Source organism: Watersipora subatra, chromosome 6 (genome assembly GCF_963576615.1).
Source record: "Watersipora subatra chromosome 6, tzWatSuba1.1, whole genome shotgun sequence".
Taxonomy (NCBI): domain Eukaryota; kingdom Metazoa; phylum Bryozoa; class Gymnolaemata; order Cheilostomatida; family Watersiporidae; genus Watersipora; species Watersipora subatra.
In genome coordinates this window covers 29,776,319-29,800,517 of record NC_088713.1, presented here as the reverse complement: position 1 = coordinate 29,800,517, position 24,199 = coordinate 29,776,319, and the positions used below count along the sequence as shown (strand labels likewise).

The window sequence follows — 24,199 nt, the reverse complement described above, 5'->3', positions numbered from 1 at the left end:
ACAATTATCAACTGGTTTGATTTTATTTGTAGCAGAAACCTCATCCCTATTGGTATCTGTTGCTTCAGTGGCTCTCGAGATTGAGGTAAGTAGTTATTAGATTGGAAAACGTATCTTTGTAGGTTTTCTCTCATTTCAAAAACTTCTATTTCCATTCAACCAATTTTTTGTATTTAATTCTCAAATAAGGCATTAAAAAGAAAATTGGTTTTCATGTTCACATTCAAAACATTGTTTCTTTGTTTTCCTACGCTTCTCAAAGCGATTGTTCTGGGGTGAAAAGTTGTTTATTTCTCTGGGGCTACCAAAACCTGAATTGTAGTTGACAACAACATCAGTTTTGTTAATGTCACTCATGAGCTAAGTTTCTAAGCTAGTAGTGGCTTGCTAAAGCTTGAACAGAAATTTTCCTAAGAAATATACATGCAGCATGCTCTTTTGGATTTTCACTTTTTAGGTTTTTAAAGTAATATAGCCTAAACTGGCTTTCCTCTGATTTTTCACCCTGGCTCACAATTTTTCTGAATCTTTTGTAATACTGTTTTACCGATTAGATCTCACCCTGTTTAACCCGTTTGCTGCCATATATGCATTTATGCGTTTTCTAGAGTCTGCTGCAACAGACGTAATTTTGCGACTTTCCCAGCAATTGCGTCGTTACCTGATTTTATTATTCGTTGGCAACATAACGCATGATCTTTAAGACTTTTATGGAATTGACAGTGTTGTCCGAAACTTTCTCCAAAAAATTAGCCTAAAACAACAAAGCAATTTTAAACTTTTGTTTGAGAATTTTTAATCTAAAAATGAACATTTTTATGTGAGTTCGTCAAGTACCGCGTGCGAGTCAGAAAACAGGTAATTAGTTATGCTGATGACATTACAGCCAATTCAGATTCAGATTTTTGTGATTATACAAATAATTAAAGCAGCCGCACTGTCTGTGATAGTGGTGAAAGCAATAGTTTTGTAAGTTGGTGGTAATTATCCCTAGTTTATTGGATCTTACAAAGGCGAGAGCTTATGTTGGCTGGCTCGCTCCTGTCCTCGTAAATATCTTGGAACCTACATAGAAGTGAGCTTATTAGATGTGTCTCCTTCTTTTTCTCCAAACTGTTTTATACTCTATGAAACAAAGAGCTTATTAGAACTGGCTCTTTTCTTTTCATATTGTCAGTTTTCGCCAATGGTCAAGACTCTAACGTGTTCTCTAAGCGTCTGCTCTGATCATCTAACTGGCAATCTGTGCAGTCTGTGAGCATCCTGTAGATCTCATCTGCATGCAAACAAGCATTTTCATGTCTTCCTTTTAACTTCTCCTCTTCTACTTCATTCAGCGTCATCATGGTTTCTGTACCAGGCTTGCGCTTCTCTTTAGCTTTTAGCAGGTCATGGTCTGTCAGGCTTTCTAATTTTGTTTTTGTTGACAGCTAGTGGTTTTCTCTTCACTTTTGTTTCACAGCTTCCAAGGCCAAAATGTGAGCGTGTGCTGATCTCACACTTGTGGGTGTCTCGTGCAAATAGTAAAGTCGTAAAGTCGTAAAGTCGTAAAGTCTCGGCGTAAAGTCTCGTGCAAATATGACTTTCATTTTAAACTTGAAGTAAGATAATATATTTGAGTAATGTACGCTGGGCATATAGCAATCACATGTAGAATACTGACTTTATAGAGCTAAAATTCTTTTTTGTAGAGAGTTTATAATGTCATGATTGACGTCAAAGCCTAAAGATTGCTAAACACAAATTGGTATACATGACACACAACATTAGCCAAAAAATGCATTTTATTTTTAGATACAAATTTTGCCCCGGCACTTTACAGACAGATTAATCACAACATTGGCTTTAAGAATAAACCTTAAAATAAACCAGGATGAGATCATTCATTTCAGAGATAGTTCACAGCAATGCATGTCAGCAATGACTGCCAATATAAATAAATCCATAAACATTGTACAACTTGTGTAACTGAGTGGCTTTCCTGGAAATTTTATCACGATTCTGCTGTAACAAGATAAAGGTTGTCAAATAAATGTATGGTTGCCTCGATCAATAGAACTGACATATTCAGATCAACAGCTATGAATCGTTCAGAATAAATCACTCTTCTTCTTTGAGATATGTTTATATCTTGCAGCAGCTTGACCCAAATTGATGGCCAGTCATACCAGTCATACCTCCCATCTATAAAATGAAAACCTAGATTCTAGAAACTAAGTTCATATGCAAGTTTATAGGCTTGGGCTGTAAAAACTATAGAAATATTTGCATACTTGGCCATGTTGTTAGCAGGCTGTAAAAAGAAAAGGTAATTGATGTTTGATAATCTAGATTAAACCTTCAATGACAAAAATGTTACAGTTGTAAGTATTTTTTTTAGCCATCCTTAACCAGCCGTGTCGAAAAAAATTTAAATGTTTGATAATATGTTAGCCGTACCATGCATGTTAGGTTCCAGTAAAGTACAACACATACTAGTGGTAATAGTGATGGTAGCAGTGATCTATTACAAACACAGATTAATCACATACAATTATACCACTATATACATGTATATGTAGTGGTATACAGAGTGGTATATATATTGGTACACTTAATATACAGAGCATGACAAAAACTGTAGTCAATATGAAAAATAAGATTATGAAAAATAAACTATGATTTAAAATAGAGCAAAGGCTCACCAAACCACCAAACTGCCAAATACTGTGAAGTTAAAGGAAATCAAGACAGTTGATTGAGAGCGTCTAATCAAGAGCATGAAATGTATGATTGCTAGTACAGGTCCGTTGTCAGTCTTTCATGGTTTTGTGTCTCTTGGCTATTTTTGTCTTTGAGTGGGTGGTCTCTTTTAACTAAATGCAGTGGAGATAGAACCAGTTTTCGATTGCTTTTCCCATTCTTAGTTGAAGTAAGTTATTGCTCTTCGAAAGGTATTGGTTAAATATTCATCATACGGATACAGGCATGAATTCCAAAATTTAGCTTTTTTGACAATCAAAATAACTGTAGGTCTATGGCTTCATTTTTCTTAGACATATATTGAGAAGAGTCATGGCATGGGCATGGTGGTGGTTAAGACTTCCTGTTTCTATTCTACTGTTCTCCTAAATCAATCACAACAAAATCATTTCATTAAAATGTCTTCTGGCCTAGACAACCAGATAACTGTCATCAGTATACTAAGTAACAGAAAATGAGTAGAATTATTATTATCAAATAAAATTCACCGCACATAGTAAAAGTGGGTTGCTTGGTTCTAAAAGTTTAGGAGCTACTGATTTGATGCCTGTGTCCAGCTTGTTGACATCCTGAACCCAGGTTCTTTACAAGGAGCTGTTTTGTAGAACCCTAAAAACTTGGACTGCTTTCAGATTGGTTTGTTCCCTCAACTGCCAGAAATTAACTACTTTTACATGCAAACCACAATCATATTCACTAAGCGAGTGATACAACTATCGTTAAAATATTGTAGTGCTTTTTTTGGTTAGACAGATTTTAATCTCAATAAAATGATCGGAAAAGAAATGTACTTGGAAGGTAAATTATTTGTTTATTCAAGTAGAATTATGTAGGTCTAAATTATTTATTTCTTACTCCATAAATAAGTGAGGTATTGAGGAAAATGTATAAGTATTCAATTAAACAAGTACAGACTTGGTTTTAAAACTATCATATTTGTTTCTGGTTTTGATCGAACAGATCTCTTCTACACTGTTTTACTAAACATGTAAACACTAGTATGCTACTCTGTTCAAATACAACAGCTGATTGAGTTTCACTGAACATAAGTTTGACAGAGACTTTCATATGCCTCATATAACTCTTAATAACTACTGGTGAGAAGCCAAAACTAGAACAATGTCAGAGGTGGATCAGTAATGAAGTTTGTTTGAATTGGTGTTGATGTCACAGTCAGTGACCATGTAAAAATAGTATCATCAGAAGCTCTTAAAATGAGCCTGGCAGTAATTTATCTTCTTCATCAGTCTTGAATATTTTTAGAACGCACAGATTTTCTTCAGATGTCATTGCTACTATAATCCCAATTCTATGACGATTTTCTGCTTGATGTAAGGGCATAAGAACCAATGAAAACTTTCCACAGTCAAGTATAATAGCCAATCAGAAAGGTCAAGCTCATAGCCAAGCAGAATTACATATGCCTTAACTGACAAGTTCTTGTTCATACTAACTTCAATTCCTAACTCTTAGTGGATCGTTTTCCTACTGCATGTTTTCTTTCTGCCTCAATCATTCTGATTCAAAATGAAATAGGACTCACTTCAAGGTATTTACTTGACAGTTAAAATGCTTTAACTATGATCTGTTGTACATCATGTTGATCTGATAATTCTGCGCTAAGTTTTAATCAGTAACTACTAATATTAGTGACAGAAGGTATCTACTGATTTATGTAACTGCTGTTTTTAGAGTTATATGAACATATACATGGAAGGAACGTGGAAGAAACATGACACAAGTTCCTCATATACATGAGGAACTTGTGTCATGTTTTAGTAATTCTAATCGTATATCATTTATAAGTAATATCTTAGTCTGATATTCATATGTACAGATAAACCATCTGCTATGTAAACTCACCTACACAATGTAGGAAAAGCTTTCACTGACATCTTCGAGTGCTTTTCTGATTTGCCGTACATGGGTTATTTGTTTTGTTATTGTCTGTAAAATAACTCTGCCTTTTAGTTAGATGCATCCTGCTTTGGCTCAAAGTAAAATTTACAGAAATCTTACTATGTTAAAATCTACATTCATCTGTCTAATTTCACAGTTAGAAGTTGGGAGTGTGGTTAGAGGTAGAGACTAAATCGGTTGCAATAAACAAGGTTTGAATTCATGACATTAAACTTTGTAGCATGAGACTCTTACAGCTGGGCTAATCATATACCTTTAGTAATATTGGAGTAGTTGTACCCTTTCTTACTCTTTGTGTACTGTGGTGCTCCTGCCGATTCTTCACCGCACACTAAACTGCCTGATACAAGAAATAATGAACGTTAATCATATTCTTAATAATCATTTTGAAGGCCGTCTAATTGTTTTAGTAGCTGAACAGTTGTAGGTTTCATCAAACAAGTCAGAGATGGTAATAGTGATTTGATGAGCTTTCAAAACTACTGTGACTGCAGTCAAAGATACGGCAGCACATTTATGTAAACGCTTAAATTCTTATGTCCTACTAGTTGATATGAAAGCTATAATAATACTCCAACCTCTATTAATAACTAGTTAGCTAGTTATAAAGTACATAGTAACAGTGGTAAGTCTTGATGTGTTGGTATTCTAGTGTTTTTCATGTTCCCCAGGCCTTCAGTATTTTATACTACAGGTACAACAATACTTAATATTTAATACTCGATGTTTATTCATTCCAGGGTTGGCATTGTATTGTAAAAAATTCACATGTAGGGGTAAAGAGACAGTTCTGCTTATAAAATGCAAACTTTCCCTGGTGAAAAATGTCAAAATTTTATAAAAATGCGTACATATTAATAATTAGTAACAAAATAGTAGGTTAATTTAAGTAACTATAGTTACCTACAGTAACTGTATTGTATTTAGTGTATTGTAGTAGTTATGATCTGCAATAAAATGCAACATTATAATGTGTGTGCCAAATGCAGTGTGTACGGTAAAGAGTTATTACCTTCAGGACTGCTTCAAGAGTGATTGTTTGAATGAATATCTTGTTTTAGTAATTATTGCAATTGTCAATTGATTGCAACCATATTCCTTGGAAATATTAACAATACAGGCGCCTTCTTCCTATTTATTTATAATCTCCAGCTTTGTTGTCATGGAAATCATTGTTTTTTTTGTCCTGTAACACTTGGATCAGTCTCAGATTGTATAGCCAACAAATTAAATATAGTTACTTATAGCTTTATACGTATGCTGAATAAAAATTTATAGTAAATGTGTGCATAACGCTAAAAATGAATATTCGCTCTTGCTTATGTACCTTTCACAAAATTCCCCATGTGAAATGCTGACCTGGGTGAAATCGGTCATCGTGTCTCTTTGAAGTGTTGTGAAAATGGTTTTGGTTAACCGCAGTTCGGCGTCTTTGTTATTTCGACGTTTGTGACGAGCAAACCGACAGCCAAATTTTAACCTAAGTGAAAATTTTCTTGAATTTTTATGGTGATACAAAGTTTCTATAGTGAGGTGAAAACTTCACTATGTTCAACTTCGTAGGATGAAAAAACTGTTCACCAGGGTAATCACATCCTAACGGTGCTTTGTACTTCGATCTTTAGAAAAGTTGCAAAAGCTTAATAATAAGTTTGTATAATGAGATAAAAACTTCACCCTGTTCAACATTGTAAGGTTAAAAACCATATGTCAGGGTGATCGTATCCTGAGGGAGCACTGCACATAGATCTGTAGAAAGATAACAAAAGCTGAAGAAAAAGTCTGTCTTATACCAGAATTAAATAATCAAAATCAATGCTAAGTATTTTTGAGCCAATAACTCTTAGGATGTCAAATTTATGGAAAGAGCTCATTGGTGATTTTCTGTAGTTGCAAGAAGAGAGATGGTCAAATTTGGTCTAATAATTTAAAAGCAATTTCAAGCAGTTTTTGGAAAAGATTCTATTTTGATTGCTAACATTAGCCAGCTTTTACTAGGTTACTTTCATATCAGTAAATCGTGCGCTCTGCATTTGTACTTTTGTAATGACACTGATAGTGTATTGCTATACATATAAAACTGAAGGTGACTGGGGAGAGTTAGAAAGAGTTTTATAAAGTGACAGAAAGACCAGAGAATATCTGCACTATTGTACATTGCTCTGGTCTTTAAACTTACTGATTTCAAAACAGAAAGTCACTATAGCAGACTATATTTACAAAATCATTCTAGCGCAGGATAATAAAAACTTAACGATGTGACCTCAGAAAGCTGGGCAACAGTGTAATATATTGTTCATTAGACATACTCTGACAGATGTACAGAGCATAAGATACATGTAAGGTATTTTTATGAACTCAGGACGCAAATGAGATAACTGTGTTACTAGATTGAACTATTACTGCCATTTATTAGCAGATGAGAAAATATTGTTTGCCATCAGGGAAAAGCTGGTTTTTATATTAGCCAACTATCAATCATCTTTGAGGAAACTACTCCTAGCCATAAAAATGATCAAACAATAATTATCCTGCTAGAGAGTCAGTAGATGGACCTAAAAATATGAAACAATTTTTACGGTATTAAACTGTCTTGATTCACAGGAACTTTTACTGGAACTATACAACTGGTAGCTACGAATGTTCACTGAAACAAGCTATTTTCTATTTTTATTAACAACTGGGTCTGACGCAAAGCGCTTGTAGCAAGTGTACTATAAATACAGCAGATAGAGAAATAGTTTTAACCCTAAACATTGTTTATTTAACTCTCTTTTTTGCTGGTGGTGAACAGTCTGTATCTACCGCTGACGTCATAAACCAGAACTCAAATTTATGTGTACCATATCTGCATCAGCAACCACGAGCCTCAATGTATGTACTCAATATAACCAGTATTTACCTGCTGACACCTTTTAGTTTTATATATGAGATACAAGCTACTACTACAACCATCATGATTATTTAACTTATACAAGTTGTAATGTTTGTATAAAATAATCTATATATGGTAGAGCCAATTTCGAAGGCACTTTGAGCTGCAATGATAAATTGATATACGTATGATTGTTAGCACAGTAGAAGTAATAAGTTATTTTATACTTACTTCAAACAGCTTTTTGTAGAGTTAAAAGAGGGCGAGATGTCTTCTTTTTTATGACTAACATTAGCAGGTCCACAATTTGAAATGTTCTAGAGAAAGTTGGTTGTTTGGAAGCGTTTGTAAGCTTTGAACTTAGTGAAAATGTATGTAGTTTAGTCATAAAAAATATTTTTTCTTTATGAGTTTTAAATTTTACCAGAACTCGGGTATCAGTGAAGCTGGAACAGCTTGGTGACAGGATACTAACAAGCTACATGTAAGTAGACAGCTGATAGGGAGTGTCAGATGAGACAATAAAACAGTTTAAAGGAGAGGGTAGATGTGCTGATAAAACATTCAATGTAGTGTCGAGTTAGTGAAACATGTTTGATGTCGAGCCTAAAATAACGGATCACATTGAAGGAAACAAGTCGCGTGCTTCTGTTTGCATTGGAAGCCAATTCATCAATGACAACCGGAATTACAGTTGCTCGTATTTGCCTTTTTCAATCTAGTCAATGAGTAGGAGATCTTTTCATTTCTCTTCTTTTTTTCTGAGTATGTTGCAGTCATTAAGTACTGCTATGTTATGGTATCCCTCTTGTTCACTTTGTCCACCACCATGATATTAGACTGGTTTTCCTGAGCGTGTTTGTTGTTCTGTATGTAAAAGTCCCAGAGAGGCTTAGAGCTCTCATTTTCATTGAATTTTTTTATCTATTTACCAGTTTTGTAGTTTTAGAAGCAGCACTCATTTCATAGACTTCTATACACTATCACTAAGTTTCTATGACACCCATGATGCATATTTGGAGTTTGCGCAAGTTGAAATACTGTGCAATAAAGTGCTTCAATGACCATCTGCATGATGCAATGCTGCACATTTAAGACTAGTACTTGACACTAAGTATATATATGTCTAGGTCAAGTATATATAAGTCTAGGTCAAGTATATATAAGTCTAGGTCAATTATATATAAGTCTAGGTCAAGTATATATAAGTCTAGGTCAAGTATATAGCTAAGTAAAGACCCAATATATAACTACGCAGTTTTGTTACGCTTAGTTCACGCATTGTGTAGCTAAAGTTTTGCGAACTATTAGAAAAATTAGACAGCTGCAAACTTCCCCCACTTGTTCGCGTTGCTTTGTTGATACTATCTGTTCCTGGTTTGCGTAATCAACTAAGAGCACCGACAAAACAACCCCGAAATACGACGTTATAGTTTGACCCAGGCTGTACCATCATTTGTTCAAAACATTAATGCTTTGAAACTGCTCAAATAAAAATAAAAATGACTGAAGCTGGAAAACTTAGAATAAAAAGTCTATGCAATAATTTAATGTGCATCATTCGCAAGTGTCGTTTCCATTATTGGCAAGCATGATGGATGTGATGAAGATTTACGAGTTGTAAAACTTGCTTAGCCTGCGGGTTTATGCCTTTTTTATGACGAGGGGTTTTGCGGATTGGCTCAAACTTGCCCATCATGCTTGTCATGAAAACATGATGCTATACCTGCGACATGATTATGCCATTCAGTGTGTGCATGTCCGGTTCGCTGCTTGCATTCACTGATGATGGGTTGGATGGTATCTGGTGCATCTTTGCACAGTCTGCATCTACTATAATTTCTAGTGTGACGAATCTGTGTTTGATTTTGGCAGGTTGGGTGCACCTGTTTTTGTGTTGGCATGATTAGTGACCTTCTATTAAGCCCATCCCACATCTTAGTATCATCAAATGAGTGGTTTAGATGGCACCACTAAAACCACTTATTAGCAGGCATTATTAGTACCACTCATGATGGGGTTTTATTAGCATCACTCGTACAGAGATATTTATCTTGATGATTTATTATAAATTATTTAGAATGCAGCAACATAATTCTAGCATCGTTTAAAACCGCTAAAACAGTGGTATTAGTTTCGTACCACTTGTAGTGTGATAGCAAATAAAAGCAGGAGTTGTGCACTCGTTGCACCATACAATTGAGCACAACCTGGCCCTGACTAAACCCGTACTGGTTTGGCAGTCACCATGGATATTCTATGGCTAATCAAGCAGTGATAATTAATACCACTGCGTGAGTGGTTTTAAAATGACCATTCTCATACCACTGGACAAGCCATATTATTCATACTGTTTTATAAGTGGTATCAATGTGGAGGTACACTGTTTTATTGGTCGTTAGATCACCATTTGTTTGTCACATGAACGGGAAAACATCTATTTGACCAGGATCTTTAATTGAAACCCTTCTCTATTCGTTCACCACTTTGACACTCTTTGGTTTTTATGAACCTGTTATAGACAATGATTGATAGAAAAGTGTTAACAAACCACTACTAATCATCACCTAGTTACATCAATAACAATTATTTTGTTTGTTATTGCTGTAGTGTTCACCATGGTCTTAGTTACAATGTACCTCAGATGATTGATCATCTCATCCATCAGAACTGCACTTGATTCAAAATAAAGAACGACAAAATTCTGTGCATTGTTTACAGATTCGTCTACAATGCGCTTTACAATCTTTTCTGAAGACTTTAAAGCATTTTAATGAATATTATGAATATTCTTTATGAACACTTTATGACGTAATAGCAGCCATTGCTATTCGAGATGCCCTGATTCTAATTTCACCAGCCGATTCAGATGCCGATCCGATATACCGATTCTTATTGAAAAATAATCCGATTTAGATACCAATTCAGATCTTTTGTGTTGCATAGATAATTGTTAATTTTACTATGCTAATATAAATATAATGCAAAGAAAATATAAATATTGATGTATTTATTTGTTTGTATTTATGGAAAAAAGCTATACATGTATATATATTCACATACTGACATACCTTGCATCTAGTAACAAAACAGTCCATGTTTCTTGTAATACATGTATGTTATTAATGGCTACAGTAATGGCTACATTTGTTCTAAAAAAATAGACAAAAATGTACTTTCTTTTAGAATCAACTAAAATTTGACGCAATCACATCTTTAATGAGTGGGAGATATTTATTCCTAATTTTTTTTTTCCTGGATATGTTGCAGTCAGTATATACTGCTATATCTGTCATGACATCCATTTTGTCCACTTTGTCCAACACCATGATACTAGACTGTTATTCTGAACATGTTTTTTATTCTGTATGTAAAAGTTCTAGAGGAGGTTAGCGCCACATTTTCATTGAATATATTTTATATTCCTACCAGTGTTGTAGTTTTAGAAGCAGCACTCATTTCATAGACTTCTATACACTATCACTAAGCTTCTATGACACCCATGATGCACATTTAGAGTTTGCGCAAGTTGAAATACTGTGCAATAAAGTGCTTCAATGACCATCTGCATGATGCAATGCTGCACATTTAACTGTACTAGTTCTGTTTAGCACCAGTTCCTTGTTTGAATCAGTCTGATTCTTTGCTATGTATGAGGAAAGTTTAGCAAACATGTGGAGGCTGATGGCATTTATGTTGGTCTTTCCAAAGGAGAGTGCGAAATATAGACGATATTAGCTTCACTTCACTTGTAAAACAGTTAAAATTATCTTCTCAAATTTCTGGAGAGGTGGTCAAAAAAGACAGCACCACTCTCTATTTGACTGGTGCCTCTAATAAAACGCCACTACAAAAGCTGTAAAATAGAGTGTCATGATGTACCAGAGGATGCACCTTCATATCGAAGGTAATGGAAGTTGTAATCGAAGGTAATGGAATTACCTTCATATCATGAAGGTAATGGAGGTTTTATGGTATGCCAAATAAAGGTCGCCAACTTCAGATACTTGTCAGTAAAAAGCTTAATAGAAAGGTTTGGGTGCCAGCCAGGTTCCTCATCACCAGTGTGTAGTTACATTGTCTAAGCAAACAAATGGAATTCATTTAGTAGCTTATCTAAGGTGGCCATTAAGACCGCATCGGCTTGCGTGCTCTTTTCGTCTTCTTTCATAATCTCCTACCCACTTTTGAGCCTCTGCCTTCATCACTTTAACTAAAATATAACCTATCAGTGTCAGATTTAGGGCGGAGTGCTTAATACATGATCAGGAGCTTGTGAGTTGTCATGTCTATTTATGTGATAGCTTCCCCAGTCCATCTTATTTTACTGGCCAGCACTTTGATTATTATTGCATAGATTGTTATTGACAAGACTCGGTTCCCCTTATTTAGCTGGCTTCGTATGATCTATCAAATATTCTCATGTATTTATTACAGTGCTGGCTTTGTGGTGCACTTTAGCTTTATGGGTGATGCTGCTTTGCATCATCACCAAGTTCATTTACCCTTCTTTTGTAAAATAAAATAACTTAGCTTTATTCTTACAGCTATTGGAGTTATTCTCACTTGTACAAGGAGAAAACAACTGCTGTAAGAAAAGTATGTGTCAGCCTGCCTGCTACAGCTCCATCATTTGTCGTGAGAATTAATAGTAAACCCAATAATGAAATGTAAGTAAACAGTCTATTTCAGCCTAGAGATCCTACATTAATGGCTACATTTGTTCTGCTAACTGTTTGGCCAGCAGAGTTATGTTCGGGTTAAACAAAGGGTATCTACCACACAACAGACTGTATAACAGTTGCAGTAATCATTGATTCATGTCCGTTGATTATACGCTCAGCCTATGATGTGCACTGGTTAATGTGATTTTTGTAAGTGTGCATTAAATCATTCTATACTACTTCGGCCAGTTTAAACAAAATTATTGTGTCAGCTATGCTTGGACAAAGACGCAAAAGTTTTTATGGCAATCTTTGAGCTCTGGCCATATCTTTGAAATGCTTTATGATGTTGCCCGTCTCTCTTTTGTACATGAAAAAAAAATTTCTACTCACATGCCTGTTTCTGTCGATCATCAGACATTTTTCAAGATTGTAAAAACTAATACAAGATAAAAGAGTAAAAAAAATACCAAAAAAGACTTGATTTAAAAATAAAATGGACATTTTTATGTATTTCTAGATCACTGGACCCACCTAATTAATGATCTCATAGATTTGACACTGTTGTATACAGTATTGCACTAGTATGTACAGTATGCTCAGGATATGCTATATTTTTATTCTCAGAGCATAATAAAAGTTAATCATGAGGAATTTTTAGGTTAAGTCTCTGTCCGTTTCAAAAAAACAGTTTGGGTCATAAAATGATAAGTTTTTTCGATTACTACGCAAAGTCTGACCTGCTATCGGATCATGTTCAATACAGTAAAATAACATTGCTAAAGGTTTTGTTTCAAGCAAACAGTGGTATATAGTGTAAGATGTAATTTGTAATGTTATAGTTAACATAATAAAACAGTTGTTAGATGTTATACCAGGTAGCAGCTGCAAGCACTTATTTTAGGCGGTCTCATTTTCTACAATAAGAAGACAACTTCTTATTAGGTGATCATTTAAAGCTCTGAAATAGTAAATTTCTGCTTGGAAATGTAAGCAATGCATCATGTTTAGTGAAAACTGTGCATGATTTATGTATTACTTAGCTGTACCAAATAAATATTGTTAGTTTTAGATACACTGGCAGCAACTAGTGATATATTGTCAGCAATTTCACAACAGATCCTAATCAGAGCGAAGATCATTTTAGAATGTTGATTCATTCACTAAGTTATTTTTATTGTCAAGTCTTTCTTAGAGTATCAACTAACTATGACTAGGGCGCTATCTCAAACCATGCAAGCCTTTTACATATCTTGATTTTGCTGCCAATAAGTTGTTATAAGTAATAAATACAAAGTATTTAAATCTACCAAAGACATATTGACATTATTGATATGCTATTATTACAGTTGTCTAACTACTACTCAGCATCTTTAGACTTCACTCAGCTGTATACTGAATCTTCGACTCTACTCTACCAGAAGATGTGAAAATACAGCCCAAGCGTATAAAAAGGCAAGTACAATGTATAATTATGTAAAAGTTTAGCAAGTGTCGAGCATATGATGGACCAACTAAAATATAGAAACAAAGTTTAGTTCCTACATATGGTTGTTTTAATGTAAATAAAATATAAAACAGAAAAAAACACAAATGTAAACGTTGGGCCAACAGCTGTACATCAACCATCAGATGGTGTCGGAATATTTAGCTTAATTAATTTTCGTATTAAGCTTGGTTAATGTAAACCTTGACAACATCAGGCATCATTTCTTTGGTAAGGTATTAATGTACAGTATGTGAGAAAATAGTACATATGACACAAAGAGATATACTGAAAACAGTATTAGCCACCAGGTGAGAGTATGGTGAAGAAAGTGCTGTCAAACATTATCACAGGGCACCAATGAAATGGGAAGATGCCAGAAAATTTGTGACACACTAAAACAGGACCTTAACGGGCTATATAATTAATAATATTAATAGTAATTAATCATTTTAATAGTCTGATTTGGTTGTTACACTATCTGCTATTTTAGGACTTGTCTGCTTTTGTAAAAGTTTGTTAGGACAAATCCAAATGTGCAATAAAATCAACAACACATTTGTAGAACCATCAAAAGTTTTATATCATCTTGGATATAAAATTTACTGTGAATAATCTACACGTCTCAATGCAGAAAATCAAAAGTATACGTCTATAATTATTGCTTGCTAGGTAGCTATTAGCTAGCGTATATTTGGTAGTAAAACTGACCAAACAAGAAAGTGAAGCTGGACATGCTGACAGGCATTCAGACTTTTATCAAGTGTCTAGCTGGGTCTGTTTTTATTAGACAAAAGTTTGTAACATGTATGTTGCAGGGTAAACCCATTAAAATTTGGACTACATAATGTCAGAATTTCCATATATAGAATGGCTAGCAAGAAACTACAAGTCTAAAGGTGAAGAGTCTGGCTCCTGGAGATACTACATTCAGGTAATTTAGTGCAATAGGGGAACAATTGCACTGCAATTGCAATTGCACTGCAGTGCAATAGGAGAACTTCAATAGAAGCTGCAATGTACTGGGTGTTATTATGTACAACAAACAGCAATAATGAAAGAAAAATATTATACAGTCAAACATTGATAATTCAAATTTAACGGGATAGAATGAAAGTGTTCGAGTTATCAGAGCGTTCAAGTTATCAGAAAACTGTCATTAGTTTATGTATTTATTAGTAGATACATGTACATACACAAACTATTATAGAAATCGAAAGCATGATTGGATTGTTTCAAATTAAATGCTTCTAACGTAAAGTTTACAATTTTTTTATCAAAAAATATAGAGATTTTTTTAAATATTTAAGATCTGTTTGTTGTTTTATGTGATGTGACTGCCAGGACGTTTTCAGATTAAACCTGGCAAAACTCGATCGCTGTTAAAATGCTTAGAAGAAAAGACATATTTTTCTTTTGAGCATTTTAACTAAGATTTTTCTTGAAGTTTATGTTAAGGTTACCTCGCTTGTCCTTACCTTCAAAGGATCATTGCTAAGCGGATGTTGGTAAAAATCAAACTTCACAAAACCTTTAGAAAAATGTTTGACAAAACATTTTTGCTGATGATGGTAGTAACAAATCCTAAGAACTACTAAAAGTTGAGATTTATCTCTATAGCTTGGAATTAAGTAATATTCTAAAGCGATAACAACCATCTTGGTAGCCGTTAAGCAAAAAACTGTTTGAGTTAACGAAGTTGAGGTCGAGTTATCTGAAGCGATTTATCATTGCCTAAGAACGAACCAAACAAAACCATCCAAGTTAACCATGTGTTTGAGCTATTTGAGGGCGAGTTATCCATGTTTGACTGTGTATTTATATCTCTCCCTGCAATAGGAGAAATTAAATATTGCAAGCTGCTGTGTAATATAAACAGTTTGAAAGTTAGTTGTGTTGAATGTAGAATGGTTTTGACAGCGTTCTGTAACAGAAAGCAAGCAATAGCATTCACACGTGTCTGAAAGTTTTCTGCAAGCTGGAACAAGATAAAAAAATGTTCTTGTCATAAAAGGGCATTGTAGTTCGACCCTAGCTTGTACATAAGATATAAAGAAATTTTGCTAGTTTTTTAGACAATTTAATGGAACCTTCGGTAGTTGGACAAAGAAACATAGGCTGATAAACTTCGTACCACATTTTCGTACCTGTAAATTGGTATGCGGTCTACGTTTATTACAGAAACCTTCGGCAATTGCACATTGCCATAGACTGGGGAAATGTGCACGTTTTTTATGAGATGAGTACGGCTTTATGGTTCAACAATCTGTCGCACGGCTTTATGGGCGTTTTGCTGGCCGATCTTAATTTTGATTAAAAAGACTTGTCAAGTTTCAATGGCAATTTTAGGCCAAATTAATCTTTCTAGTAATGTATAATCCAATCAGATGGGTAGTTTTTAGGATATTGTCGAGACTTTTCAAAGACTTGGTAACACATTTAAATAGGTTGATATGTGTTTTGTATCATTATTATACGACTCCACAGAAAAAAAATTAAATTTTTTGATGGGATTTCGGTACAAGGGTTTGGTTATGGCCGTTGATCGATGCTTTTCGGGAGTTGTGTGCACATATGCATTCATCATAAAGCTCCCAAACACTCACTTCGCTCATGTTTGATTGTGCGAATATCAATATAAAGTTACAACCATGATACAGTAAACAAAATATCTTATTTTCGTAAACACAAAAGCAGAAAACATACATTCCATAGTGAGATGATAACTCTAACTTGATATGTAATAGTGTATTATTTACTTCTGATAATGCTTTATATAAACTCTACTTTATCTATATGCTTTCTATACAATTTACAGGCTCATGGTTTAGCTAACTTCTGTGTAGCAGAGGATCCACTACCTGATAGACATAAGTTAGTCTATGAAATAGAAGAGAGTTGGTACAAAGGTAATCATCCACTCAGTTATGATGAACATCAGGAACTGATTAGAAGCCATGAAAAACTTCTACATGAGTACCGAAAGAAGACAACTGAAGATTTTGAGCTTTTAAATGGCTCAGTTAAAGAATTAAAAACAGATGACATCTTTAGTGAAAACACAAAACAAAAGACTAGAACGTTTTGTACAAATGTGTTTAAAGCAAGTGAGAAATGCACAGAGGGTCTGATCAAATTTTCTAGAAGCATTTTAGAAACAAGTGTCACAATTCTAAAAAGGTTGAATGAAGAGTGCGATGGTAAGTTTGTGGTCATAGCTCTCGGGTCAACTGCACAGGGGGAGGCGGCTCCATATTCTGACCTAAAATATGGAATTATAGCTGAAAAGAAATCTAGCTACTTTGAAAGACTAGCCATAGATAGCTACTTCCGAATAGGGAATCTTAGGGAGACACCACTGAAAGCTTTTGATATCCAGGAACTGATTGAGAATGGCTACTTGGACCATCAGATCTCAATTGATAATATGGTTGTTGGATTCAGAATTGATGGAATTACACAAAAATCAGGTAACATACCGACAGGAAATGGCAAAGGAGGGAATAGGTTGACATTCACTGTAGACGAACTCATGATGCTCTACCAAAAGGAAGCTGAAAAACCATTTGATGGTTTTGCTGCAGACAAGTCTGACATGCTCTCATCAACTGTTGTTATTTTAGCTAACGAGTCTACATCTGACCCTAGTGAGCCGTATCGATTGTTCCAGTCAGCTAAGAGAATCTATGAGAATTCTGGGCCAGAGAAAAATAAAGTTTTGCAAAAACGTTTGCAATCATTTCAACAAGATATGCCAGAGTACTCATTTTTTCCTGAGTTCACAAAATTTCAACCGCCAGAAAACCAAAGCGTAAAAGTTGAAGAGAAGTTATTCCGATATCCAATCTTGCTAGCAAACAATTTGAGAATGTGTTGGCAATTAGATGCCATGCATTGCTGGGCAGTTTTTTCAACTATGAGAGAAAAGGGCCTGTTGTCCCATGACAATTATGACTATTTGAACATTCTGTTAGCTTCATCTATATACATTCGTACATCTGCTTACCTCAAACTGAAAACTCAGGCAGAGTTTATTCAGGTTGCTGATGAACAAACTGTAGCACAGAATGATACCTACATCGCTCCTCCTCAGTTGATCCTAACCATGGGATGCTTGCTTGCTCCAATCAAACAGTCTGTAAAAGCAAGCATATCGAAAGCCACTCACTCATTTGAAAGTCTTGGTAACACTGCTATCTCATCTATATGCGCAGAAATTTCTGTAATGAAAAATGATCATTGGGTAAAATCTGAGGTTTTATACTTTATGGGCAACTACTTTGAAGCAAAAAGAGAGCTAGGAAATGCCGTCGGTAAGTCTCTAGAATCTACTGAGCTGGATTTCTTCCTCAATAAAGTAAAGGAACACGCAGCGAGTATGCCTGATAGTAAATCATTTGTGCGTAAGGAAACTGAGCTTTGCGCATACATCCTGTACTATACTAAACATTACCGACGTGCTCTGCAGTATTTCAATCACCTTATTGAAAGCAATCAAACACCCACTGAGCTATTCAGATTTCTAGCCAGGCACTGCTACAAGGAGATTGGTAACTTGATAGACGGTAGAGAGATGCTGCTAAAGGTGAGTGTCAACTGTTTCTGCCAGAAGGGAATTATGAATTTTGTTTCTATATAATGATGTATATTACATTGCTGCTTTGAATGTTTGCTAGAAAAATTTACTGCTACATAACAAAAACTTTAAATAGAATGTAAATGATATAAGAAACCTCAAAAAGTTCACCAGACTACAGGTTGTACCAAAAAGTTGAATGTCTAGACTTGACTTTGATATTTTAGGACAAAGAGAATATCCCTGCAGTGGATATTATAAAGTGTTACCCACACGCTTGGACTGACCGCCGGGATCTATCTACAGTATACTCCAACATCGGACTGTTGTATTCATCACTGAGTGAATATAGCTCTGCCTTAGAACTTTTGACCAAGGCCTTGGATATGCAAAAAGTTGTGCATGGAGATTCTGCTACTCAATCTGATATTGCTCAATGCTACAAAAACGTTGGTAACGCATATCGCTCTCTGGGTGACTACAGAAAATCATTAGAATATCACACCAAGTCGTTGGATATGAGGAAAGCAGTTTATGGAGAAACTGCTACTCATTCTGATATTGCTCACAGCTACGATAATTTTGGTAATGCGTATCACTCTCTGGGTGACTATAAAAAAGCATTAGAATATCACACCAAGTCTTTGGATATGAGGAAAGCCGTGCATGGAGAAACTGCTATTCATTCTGATATTGCTCGCAGCTACAATAATGTTGGTTGCGCATATGACTCTCTGGATGACCATAGGAAAGCATTAGAATATTACACCATGTCTTTGGATATTAGAAAAGCTTTGTATGGAGAAACTGCTACTCATTCTGATATTGCTTCCAGCTACAATGATGTTGGTAGTGCTTATGAATCCCTGGGTGACTATAGAAAAGCATTAGAATATTACACAAAGTTTTTAGATATGGAAAAAGCTGTGTATGGAGAAACTGCTACTCATTCTGATATTGCTTGCGGCTACAATAATGTTGGTTCTACATATCACTCACTGGGTGACTATAAAAAAGCATTAGAATATCACACCAAGTCTTTGGATATGAGGAAAGCTGTGTATGGAGAAACTGCGACACATTCTCGCATTGCTTGTAGCTACAATAATGTTGGTAGTGCATATGAATCCCTGGGTGACTACAGAAAAGCATTAGAATACTACACCAAATCTTTAGATATGAAGAAAGCTGTGTATGGAGAAGCTGCTACTCATTCTGATATTGCTCGCAGCTACAACAATTTTGGTAGTGCATATTGCTCTCTTGGTGACTATACAAAAGCATTAGAATATTACACCAAGTCTTTGGATATGAGGAAAGCTGTGCATGGAGAAACTGCTACTCATTCTGATATTGCTGGCAGCTACAATAATATTGGTAGTGCATATCGTTCTCTGGGTGACTATAGGAAAGCAATAGAATATTACACTAAGTCCATGGATATGTGGAAAGCTGTGTATGGAGAAACTGCTACTCATTCTAATATTGCTAGCAGCTACAATAATGTTGGTAGTGCATATCACTCCCTGGGTGACTTTAGGAAAGCATTAGAATATTACACTAAGTCTTTGGATATGAGGAAAGTTGTGCATGGAGAAACTGCTACTCATTCTAATATTGCTCACAGCTACCATAATATTGGTAGTGCATATCACTCCCTGAGTGACCATAGAAAAGCATTAGAATATTCCACCAAAGCTTTGGATATGTCGAAAGCTGTGCATGGAGAAACTGCTACTCATTCTGATATTGCTCAGACCTACAGTAATGTTGGTAGTGCATATGAATCCTTGGGTGACTATAGAAAAGCATTGGAATATTTCACCAAGTCTTTGGATGTGTTGAAAGCCGTGCACGGAGAAACTGCTATTCATTCTGATATTGCTCGCAGCTACAATAATGTTGGTAATGCATATCACTCACTGGGTGACCATAGAAAAGCAATAGAATATTACACCATGTCTTTGGATATGAGGAAAGCTGTGTATGGAGAAACTGCTACTCATTCTGATATTGCTTGCAGCTACAATAATGTTGGTAGTGCATATGAATCCCTGGGTGATTATAGACAAGCACTAGAATATTACACCAAGGCTTTGGATATGTTGAAAGCTGTGTATAGAGAAACCGCTACTCATTCTGATATTGCTTGCAGCTACAATAATGTTGGTAGTGCATATGAATCCCTGGGTGACTACAGAAAAGCATTAGAATACTACACCAAATCTTTAGATATGAAGAAAGCTGTGTATGGAGAAGCTGCTACTCATTCTGATATTGCTCGCAGCTACAACAATTTTGGTAGTGCATATTGCTCTCTTGGTGACTATACAAAAGCATTAGAATATTACACCAAGTCTTTGGATATGATGAAAGCGGTGTATGGAGAAAACTCTGCTCATCCTTGCGTACAAGAAGTCATGAGAAATATCAAAAGCTTGCAGCAAGATATTGAGGCCAAATGTACTTGTACATTCATATAACTATAGACACCTGCAATGTTATAACACGAAACACCAATAGCAGTTTATATCTATTGTATGGTAATTTTTTGATTGTCAGATAAATTCAGTCAATGAATGTATTATTAATCATATTCTGCACCTAAAACTTAATAATAAAAGCTTATGTAACACATATATGTTATATGCTTTTAAATAACATTGGCCTCATCTTATTGGATAATCTATGAAACCAGAATAAAAATGAAATACATTGTTAAAATCGCATTATTTTAATAATTTTAGTACTACTCACTGCTTTATATTCATCATCAATCCCAATATTAAGTGGTATATTAACATAGCAGTGTTGAACTCTCTCATAAATTTCACACGATTTGTTTAATATCAAATGTTCGGTGTTTGGTAGAAATATCTCCCTGGTAGTTTTTTGATAATTTTTACACCGGATTCAGAATGTTAGCAGCACATGCAAACAGAGAAGGAGCTCAACCAATCAGAAAAGATTAGCACACCAGGACAGACCTTGTCGAGTTCAGCTGTGATCAATCTGCCTGCACTGTACAAAACCTTGATTGTCATTATTGAGCTATGCACACTTTGCAAGGTCTGGTTCAGTTGATGTGTGACCTCAGCTTAAGAGTACAGATCTAGATACAGACAGATAACAAGAGATAGAGGTCACAAACTAGCAACATCTATGACTCACACATTACTTTGTATGTAGTTCAGTACCAGAGGTAATATGTCTCCTGGTTATGAGAAGAAATATTAGAGCATGTAGATTTGATTATTAATCTATTACAGGCATGGGCAACATGCTGCCTTTAGATCACTGCTGCCTTTTTGATGCTTCAATGCAGGCTTTTTGTTTCTGGCTAAAGAAAATAAAATTGAATGTTATTTTTTAATCTGAATACTGCAATAATTGATTGTCAGTCTGGCATTATATAGGAGTTGCTTCCCTTTCCGATGAAATAATGCAGCACTAATGGATTCCCACTGTGCTTGTCTTGCAGAAAATAAAATCTCCTTTTTTGTTTGGGTAATCTCCTCTGGCAGTTCTTTACCACAACAAAATATTCAGCAACTCTGGGGCAGTGAGTCTTCATGTGAAGTAATGGCAAGTGCAACAAAAAAGTAAAAGCATTCAATATGTGGAAAGTGTCGCAAATCCAACAAAGAGTGGACTGATGAATATCATGTTAGAAAAATAAGGAAAGGAAAGGAATTTCACGTTAGAATGTTTAGACATTATAACGTGAAAAAATCATGCAAAGATGCATTTCCATGCTAAGCATAGAACAGTGTATGGGCATGGGTCCAATGATGCTGAAAAGGCAAGACTTGCACCACTGTTCAGCAGTAAAAAAAACATAGCAGAATATGATGAAGACTCTTTCTGAGAGCAGCCCAAAGGCCATTTTAGCAAGCGTGAAAGTAGTACACCGAATCAGCAGGTGCAGAAAGCCATTTATGGATGGTGAGTTAATCAAAGAGTATATTGAATATGCAGCTTATGTTTTATGCTCTGATAAGAAACAAAAAAGCCTTTTGAGGTGAATACCTCTACTTTTGTATAGTAACTTGTTGTACTGAGGTTTGAGGCAGGGTGTGCAACCACAGCTACAGTTAACAATTGATGAAAACAACGCATTATCAGATGTGACCTACTTGAATGATGAGAGTAGGTAAGGACCATAACATAGCAGCTGACAGTAATCAAGGTATAGATCATAGCTAGAGATAGATTACAAATGGTTCGTTAGACCAAAATGAAAGCTGTTACTATAACCAACAGACTACTACAATGGTGACTTTATAAATCTGATTTTTGCATATAATTTGGTCTTACACATTTAGTTATTATGTATTTTGATAAAAATCATTAATGTTAAATTTGATTAAATAATAATTTGTTTAAGCTTTGTATGTAAGCATTTATAGGCGTATGTAAGTCTACATGCAAGTACTAAAATGCTTACTGCGGTTTTGGAACTCTGAAAAGAACATTTACTCAAACACACATTGATTCAAAAAATTGAATAAAATTGGAAAATGTGGACTTGCTGCCATAAAAAAGAAAAAAGGCTGCTAATGAAAGATTAGGAAGAATTTAGAGAGACCCATTGATGCTAGAGGAGAAGTAGGTGTATACCTCATCTCATAGTAGAGATTTTATTCTACCCATGCAAGTAGATTTCCCAAGGTTAGCAGCCGAAAGTCAACAGCTTTCTTAAAACTATTTTGACAAGTTTTCAGATCTCTAACCAAAGCTGGTTCTAAGTTAAAAGTCGGGCGAGGTTACTATTCTTTTGTTTAGAACTATTTTGGGACCCAAGTAAATGCAACGCGATGCTTATTCATTTCTTTTATTTGTTAGGGCTAATTTATTTGGCTCCCGATTATTAATCTCAAACTTAAAATTTGGCGAATTATGAACTGATCATATAAGTTAATAAGATATATGAAGCTGAACTTGCCATGACGAGTTAGCTGTATTCGTTGTTCGGTATATCCGTTATGCGTTAAAATCAAAATATCTCGCAATGATATAACTAATGCTGAAAGTTTAAGGTTTTCTAAAAGACATACTAAAACTTCTTTCAAGTATGTGTTTAGTAAACTAAATTCATTCAAGTAAGAATCAGCTTTTATGTTAAACATTTGTCTCGAAGGTAAAAACTCTCTATGTAGTACATTGTAATGTTATATTATCTTGGGCATGCAAACCAAAACAACTAAACTCACTGAAATTATTGTAGGTACCTATAGTTCCTAAGGTTAACATAGTATTTTGACACTATTTTTAATGATGTTGATTAGTACCTATAGCCTACGATATTAGCCTACATATCAACTTTTGCATGCCAACACTGAAACGAACTGAAATCATATAATTCTAATATCAAACAATTTTGGATTGTAATCGTAGCAAAATAGGCTATATTTTGCCATTACTTGATAATGATTTCACATTTACATTTATTCAACGAAACACTTCTTTCAGGTTATCAATTTTTAAATTCACAGCTGTTTGAAAACCTTTACAGTTGTTTTATTTATTTTTATTTTAGTTGTCAGGGTCAAAACATTTTCTCCATGGTATAAAGTTTGAAAGTTACAGTTGTTTGACAAAGTTTGAAAACCTTTAAATTTGTTTTTATTTTTTTCTCAATTTATTTCAAGTACACAAAACACTTTGTTGAGCTAGTTGTTGATTGTGTGTTACTAGCCATAATTAAAAGATTAGGAGAGAATGTGCTGCTGTAATGCTTTGTAATTAGAACAGAACAGGAAGTTGCTTCTACAAGTAAAGGTATGCACACAAAAATAAATGAACCAGTAGAAATTGATTAATTGACCTATTAACCAATTAGCAGCATTTGTATATGTGAGCTTGTAACCAACATAGCATAAGTAAATTGGAGTTGTCTGCACCAATATGAAAAAACACAACTTATAATATGTAAA

General features: G+C 34.9%; 1 protein-coding gene across 1 annotated transcript; it reads left to right on the top strand.

The window, feature by feature from the left end:
* The first annotated feature begins 14,503 nt into the window (after nt 1-14,503).
* Nucleotides 14,504-20,900, top strand: LOC137398838 (uncharacterized). Its single transcript, XM_068085012.1, has 3 exons — nt 14,504-14,621; nt 16,506-18,272; nt 18,491-20,900. Exons 1-3 carry the CDS (start codon nt 14,535-14,537, stop codon nt 20,744-20,746), a joined length of 4,110 nt encoding a protein of 1,369 aa, XP_067941113.1. The 5' UTR covers nt 14,504-14,534; the 3' UTR covers nt 20,747-20,900.
* The last annotated feature ends 3,299 nt before the right edge of the window (nt 20,901-24,199 follow it).